At 55.1% G+C, this 7,131-nt stretch overlaps 1 protein-coding gene across 1 annotated transcript; it reads right to left on the bottom strand.

Annotated features, from left to right (window-relative positions):
• Positions 1–2,500: 2,500 nt before the first annotated feature.
• On the bottom strand, positions 2,501–6,626 carry EAH_00033230 (AGC kinase, putative; the record flags this gene model as incomplete). The annotated part of the gene is made up of 4 exons (XM_013392260.1): positions 2,501–3,256; positions 3,519–3,667; positions 3,843–5,808; positions 6,018–6,626. The coding sequence occupies 4 exons, from the start codon at positions 6,624–6,626 to the stop codon at positions 2,501–2,503; spliced, it is 3,480 nt and encodes a 1,159-aa protein (XP_013247714.1).
• Positions 6,627–7,131: the final 505 nt, after the last annotated feature.

Genomic DNA, 7,131 nt, shown 5'->3' with positions numbered 1-7,131 from the left:
TGGCTGCGGGCTGCACACGCATTGCGTCCACCGCTGTGCTGCACCTCGAAGCAAAAGATGCTGCATAGCTTGAAGCCAACACACAGCCTACCCATAGTGTTTAAGAGAAAGCAGTGCGAATCGTTGCAAATGAGTTCGTGTTTTATCGGTAGCACGTGACACAAGATGGCGGCACAAGGCGTGCAAGACGAGCACTTCTTGCACGTAGAAACAGACTAAGCGCGAAGTGCTTTTGCAGAGGTGTTTATCTGGTGGTTATTTTTTGCGCTGTTCCCGCGTTGCTTTCATCCTGGTACCTGTGCTGCGGATGGTGCCTGTTGCATGAAATATTGGCTTGCGACAAACCTACTCGTGGGTACTTCTGGTGCGTGGACGCTTGTGGTATGTCGTAATGCACTTGAACGGAGACCCGGCAACTAGAAGCGGATTTGCTAGTGGTGTAGGTAGAGCTGGCTACTTGCTTTCCTAGCAGTGAAAATGTTTTGCTCCACCAGTGTGGCAGGCGTGCGGTTTTGTCCATAGTAGCAGCGGCGATGATCCTGCGTAGCGTTCCCCACCACCGGTTATGATGAAGGTCGTCACGAGCCAAGTTATGACGACCAAGCTTTAGGCTGGCATCTATGAATTAAGGGGCACGCTTGCAAATACTGACTCTAACCTTTGGCTGCAAAGGCAACTTTTGGCTCGATATTTAATGAAGACGTTCAAGAGCTCCACAGATATGACCGAGTAGTATGGCGTGCCCTTCGAGACAGATGACGGCGGAACACACGTATGGATCCTGCTTAGTGTATTTTCTGCCTCACTGCAGCTGCGTTGCCGCCGACCCGCTATCGTGTTTTTGAGTGTCTTTGTTCTCATCCGGTTCTGTTGTACACTGCTGATCCACGTTGCAGTTTCTTTTTTCCCAAGTGTTACCTCCATTTGTACAGTAAGTGAGATTCCTGCCCAGTCCGGTTGTGCTGCAAATCGGAGCCCCACAGCCACACGAACAAGGCAACGGCAAGCTCTAGTCGTTGGCAGCGCATCTGCGTTGCATGGGCACGCGTGCAATACACGGGTGTATGGCTTATCCCTATGCTACCTACCGCAATGAGACTAGCTCATGCGTCACGAGTATGCATCGGCATAATGCAGGCGGTATAAATAGCAGAAGTGGGGCTCCACCCACTCCAGTGTTCTACGCAAGGCGTACCGGGTTGCCTTCAAGGTGACATGCGGCTATGTCACCTGCGTCTACCTCCGGAGTGGAAATAGCTTAGCCTAGGCGTTAAGCGATTTGCGTCTTTCCCAGAGATATAAACCCACGGAATTGGCCAGGGCAAAGTTCGACTTTGACAAAGATGCATGACATCAGGTGGTCGCATTGCTCACAGCAGCCCCAGAAACGTTAGACGAAGAATTGCTCAATAATGGAAATGCGGTGATCAAACCGCGGTGAAATGCCTTAAGGTAGTGCGCCCGCACACATCTTCCCGTTCCGTTCCTACGAAAAGTTAGGAGAAGCGGCGTAGGGACTGCAGTGGGAGGTGCGTTGCGCCAGCTCTCATGCTTGGCGCAAGCACCTTTGCATTCTTCATTCCTGTCCACTCCTCCGCAGCAGTCAGTTGCTGCACGTGCGTCGAGGGGCTTGCACGAGAGCATCCCAAAGATGCGCACACGAAGACCCCTAAATCTAGCTTGTCTATTTGCAAGTGCCATTCGGCTTGAACTCCAACCTCGCTAATATCCTGTCTGTGAACTCAGCAGTGAACAAGCAGCGCTCAGCCCGCTCATCCACTGGTATCTGCAGCAACGTCAACCCCGTCCAGGCTGTTCTAAAGTACAGAAGAACCGCTTATCAGCAGCGTGATAAGCGGCAGTTCGGCACCGGTGAGTGCAGGTTAGAGGAAAACGAAAAAATACGTGTTGGGTGAAAGGCCATACGGTACACCCATTCGCATACGTACACTACAGCTCGAATCAGAAACTACCTGCGATATTCCTCTATGGATATTTCCAAAAAAACATCATTCCCTTACGTTTCTACCTGCAATGAAAGACTTTGCCCACTCACGGCGTGTAAAACACTGCATCCATAGTGGTATTCCCACGCCGCTACGCGACGGCAAAACATTCTGTCATCCCAAAGAATGCGTTCATAGTAACGCAAACTCGAATACACATGCAAACGCATCAATGCGCCCGCCATGCGCTCAAAAGGCCATCCTGCATCTACAATAGCACTTCTGCCCGTCCACCAGCGGCCGCTCCGTACCTCATGGGCGCAAACACCTCACTACTCTGAGCAGTATGTGAAGGTATATACTGTGGAAGAGCATGCTCGTCAACTCCTCGGTGGATAAACGCAGAAAATGTCAGTGCGAATAGACTGACAGAACGGTTGGATAATCAGCCGTAATCCCCTTGAACCACTTGAGCGGAGGGCGCAGGAATCACGTTAAGAAACCTCGTGAAACTCGTGCTTTCTTTTCTTCTCTGGCTCCTCAAACCTTACTCCTTAAGTCATATGAGCCATAAAGATAACTTCCGTAACGCCTGGTGGGTCCCTCAGATTGAGGGCGCCGGAGCTTTTGGCTCTGCGCAGATGAGGGTGGAGACGCCAACCTAGCGCTTCCTCGTCGGGAGCGTATCCGTTCCTGCTGCCATCTCGGCGGTTGCTTCTGGCAATGTGAGACCGTGTTGCTGCGGTCTCGCCATGGCCGCCCTGTGGCCGTCGCAGCAGTTGGGACAGACGCGCCTTCGATAGAGGATGCCCTGCACGACGGCCTCCCTCGTGACCCAACGAGTGCATCCCACGATGGAGACGCAACCGGTCCTCTGTCCTGAGTCCTTGGCGCTGGGGGCGAAGCGAACTTGCCACGAGACAAAGCCTGCAATGGTGGGGTCCCATGTATATCCGTGTTCGTTCGCTGCCCACATGCCGCACACAGAGGCCTACCGGACGTCCCTCTACATCGTAGGCTCTGCGCGCAACAATGACGGAACGCAGCGCAAAGACGTTAGGCCACAACAGCGCAGCAGCTGCTGTCCACGCAGCAATCGTGAATCTAAGACTACGCATCACGAAGTCCGTCATATAGCTGCAGAGAAAAAGGCTTACATCTACAGATACCGCCAGGAAACGCGCCCACACGGATACAGTGTTTTCCTCTGACGCGAACAGTAAGTAACAGTTGTCTTTTACACTAGAGTATATTAACATGTCCTTTCCTTCGGTGTATATTTCGCCGTCGGTTGCCAGGACGACTGTTTTCTGTGCAAGCCATAATACAAAGAACATCATGCAAGCATTTGGAACATTTCACTAAGCCGCACTGTTCTTCTTTTGCAGGGAACTAGAGTAAGCCTCTTGCCGCATTGCTTTACGTGATGATCTCCACACTAATATTCCCTCAGCGGCTGTGCGTGCGGCAACTGCTCCCCTGTGGTTCTGCCTCTGCACTTCTCTGTATTCATCCTGAGCTAAGACCTCCCTCCATCGACACGCTACGGTCCTGTGTAACGTGTAGCATTACTCGGAGTGTCCTGCCGTTTGGGTCCATCAGCAGCAATCTCCCTGTGTCTGTCAGTACGGCGAGGCAGCGCTGCGGCTGCAACTGGCAATTTCTCTTGTGGCCCTTCCCAAACAAGCGAATGAACAGCCGCTCACAAAAGCTTCTGTGTTCTGCAAAGGTGTCAGCGCACACTCCAACCCTGCACCTCAGGCGAGCACCCGAACGAGATGTTCCGGTGCAGCTTGCCAATGCATTTCTTCACGTTCAAGCATCAGTACATGACCAAAAATCACACGCTCAGGAAAGCATCCACACACACCGCATCGCAGAAGCTCCTTGTCTCACCTCTCATACGCAGGAGGACCCCGTGATACTGCATCCTCTCCCCCTTCAGCAAGCACTTTGCCACGTGCGGTGGGGTGTCCTGGGATAGTGTGCTATTGCCTCTTGGAATCCCCTGAGCATCTCGGAAACTTGTGCTGGGCAGTCCGGATAGCTGTAAGCCCTCGGAGGAGGGCATGCTGCTGCATGCCACAGAACCTACCCGCAAGGAGCCTTCGATTCCTGCACCGCTCCCGTGCCCACCTGAAGCTCCCTCTGCTGCTCGGAAAGGGCCGTCACCATCTGCCTCCGTATAGTCTGCACTCGAGACGGGACGCAGGCGCAACGGAGGGCCCCAGCCAAGAACTGCATCAGTCACAGCGCGCCGGCAGGCGGCCCGCGGCTCTTCTGTGGACTCCGACCGCGACACAGACAACGCATCAGACTCCTCTTGCAAACCATGCTCCTGTTGCTCTTGCACGGCTGTACCATCCCTGCAACCCCCAATGCTCATCCTCTTCCACTGGCACGCAGCGGGTGCACCGTGAAAAGCAGCTTCCCCTGATACCGCTTGGGTGGTGCTGCTGCTGAGGCTCGGCCCTGGAGATATCGGGACAGCGTCAGGATCCCCTCCGCAGCACACGCAGGTCTTGCTGCTGTCGCAACAGACACAGACGTGTGCACTGTCCGCTGCTGCAGACTTCAAAGGAGAGAAGGGGCAACCTATCGAAGGCGTGAGCTCGGCATCAAGCACAGCAGCAGACACTGCTGCCACTGCATCTGCTTCATCTCCACCAAACGTGGCTGAGCCAACGCCTGCCGCTGCAGCAGCTGCTGCTGCTGCTCGGCCGCCCTGTCCTGATTCCTGGAATGCAAAGGCGTACTGCATTACGTCTATGGGCAGCGGATGATAGTGCAGAGCCATACAATCGATCCCGTTGAAAAAGGGATGTTCAAGCAGCTCCCTCAAGTTCTTCGATCCCAGTCGTTCCTCCTCCTTCGGGCGCAGCAGTCCTCGTATAAGGTCTGCTGCAGCAGCAGGCAGCTGTGGCGGCAGCGACAGTTCCTGCTCTCCACAAACTGCCCTGGCAAGAGCGGGCGCCGAATGGCCTTTGAATGGTGGCTCGCCTAGCAGCAACTCGTGCACCACACAACCCAGGGACCAACAGTCTGTTCCGAAGCCGCAACCGAACTGCTGCTGCGCTGCTGCCTCCCCTTCTACGTCTAGAGGAACAAAAAGCTCTGGAGGTGCATAGGCGGCTGTCCCCGCATACGGATACATCACAGCATTATCCCCCGAACTACGAGACTCCAAGTCATCCCGCAGGCGACCTGGCTCGCTTTCACACCTGTTTCTGCTGGTTCGGCTCAGGTTACTGCTGCTGCTGCTACTACTGCTACTGCTGCTAGTGTTTGGGTACAAAAATTCCGGAGGAGCAAACATCAACCTCTCAGCCCCCTCTTTCTGTTGCGAGTGCTGCTCTCTTTGGAGGTGCTGTTTCTGCCCATGATGGCAGTTCGCTCCCTCCCCATGCTGTTGCTGTTTTTGCTGCTGCTGCTGCTGCTGTTTTTGCTGCTGCCAGCGCTGCTGCTGCGGGTTGGCTAGACAGAGAGCAGAGTCGAAGTCGACAAGTGTAAGATGGCCTTCGTGACTGACAACAATATTTTCGGGTCGGATGTCTCTGTGCAGCACTCCTCTTCCTCTCATGGCTGCGAGCGCAGCAGCAATTTCAGCAGCCCACAGCCTTGCTGCCCCGACAGACAAGCTGAGGCCCGCGCAGCTGAGTCGCCGCAGCACGTCCCGCAGCGATGCTGCTCCTGCATAATGTAACACGAAATAAAGGCTCTCTGCTGTCTGATACGTGCGCCTTAAGTGAACAACACTCGGATGCACCGAGCGACCCCCTGCACTCAAAGCCACCAGGGCCTCCTTCTCTATCAACACCTGACGACGCAGCCGACTGCGAGAACGCAATGGGCGCTTGTACACCTGAAAACACCCAACAAACCCAGAAACACACACCTCCAGCAGCAGCAGCACCAGTACCTGCAGTAGCAAGAGCAGCAGCAGCCGCAGAGCGAAACCCGTGCTGCCACGGCACTGATTTCGTGTCCAGCCACAATTGCAGCAGGGAATGCTAGCATGCAGCAGCGGCGTGTCTGTAGCAGAAGCAGCAGCAGCAACAGAAGCAAACACACCACCTTAACAGCAACGCTATCACCCGATGACCGTTCGGTGCAGCGAAACACGCGGCCTACGGCGCCTCTGCCTAATAGCGCAACTGGCACATAAGGAGAAGAGGCGTCGAAATCGCGACAAGAAAATTCAAAAGATGGTGCCAGCTGAAGACTCCTCTCCGGTCCCGCATAACCTGCTTCCTCCGACGCTGCGGTTGCTGTTGCTATTGCTGTTGTTATTGCTGCTGCTGCTGCTGAGCGTGACGATGGGGACGCTGTACTGGCCTCTCGAGTCGTCGCAGAATCCGCCAACGGGGCACTTCTATGTGCAAACGCAGCCAACAGCTGCTGCTTCTGCTGCTGCTTCGTCTGCTGCTCATGCTGCCGCTGCAGCCTGGCTGCCACGCCCCCATCTCCAGCCTTCCCCACGAGCTGAGAAGGGATGCCATCTGCCTGTGAATGACGCCCAACTTTGTGTGATTGCTGACGTCTGTGTTGATGTTTGTGTTTGTGCTGCTGCTGCTGCTGGAATTTTTGCTGCTCCTGAGACGTAGGGTTGGGCCTTTCGCAGGTGCAGCTGCCCCGTGTTGCGCTCTCCGCGCCTCGTGTAGCAATGGATTCCCCTACCATTTCCATGCTACTGCTACTGCAGCAGCTTTTACTGCTGTCAGGCGTACACGGGACGCGTACCAGGGACGCGTTGCTCGAGGGGTCTCTATGGGGTGTCCTTCGCGGGCGGCTTTCTTTGGGGAACTTCATTAGCAACTAGAGAACGTGCTGCTGTATCCCTCTCCCCTTTTATCTGTTGCTCGCGCCTATACTACTCATAGCCCTACTCATTGGGTGCTGCTGCTGTGTTGGCTCGCGCTTCTTGGACTCCCCTGCTCCTCCTGCGAAGCGCCTGATCTGATAGTGACCTCGAGCAGCAGCAAGCAGGACAAGCGGCAGTAGCAGCTGCAGCAGCAGCCACTCGCTCCCTCTGAGGCAGCAACCACTAGAGACAACCCGGGCCTCCCGCTGCTGTCTTGTCGCTCAGCGAACCGCCAGACTCAGGGTTGTTGCTGCTGTTGAGCCGTATGGAGGGCTAGAAGTGCGTTGAAGGAGCAACAGCTGCAGCAGCAGCAGCAGCAGCAAC

Source organism: Eimeria acervulina, genomic scaffold, assembly GCF_000499425.1.
Source record: "Eimeria acervulina Houghton genomic scaffold, Eah_scaff329, whole genome shotgun sequence".
Lineage (NCBI taxonomy): Eukaryota > Apicomplexa > Conoidasida > Eucoccidiorida > Eimeriidae > Eimeria > Eimeria acervulina.
The sequence above is the reverse complement of the archived record's forward strand: the minus strand, read 5'-3'. Positions and strand labels throughout refer to the sequence as shown.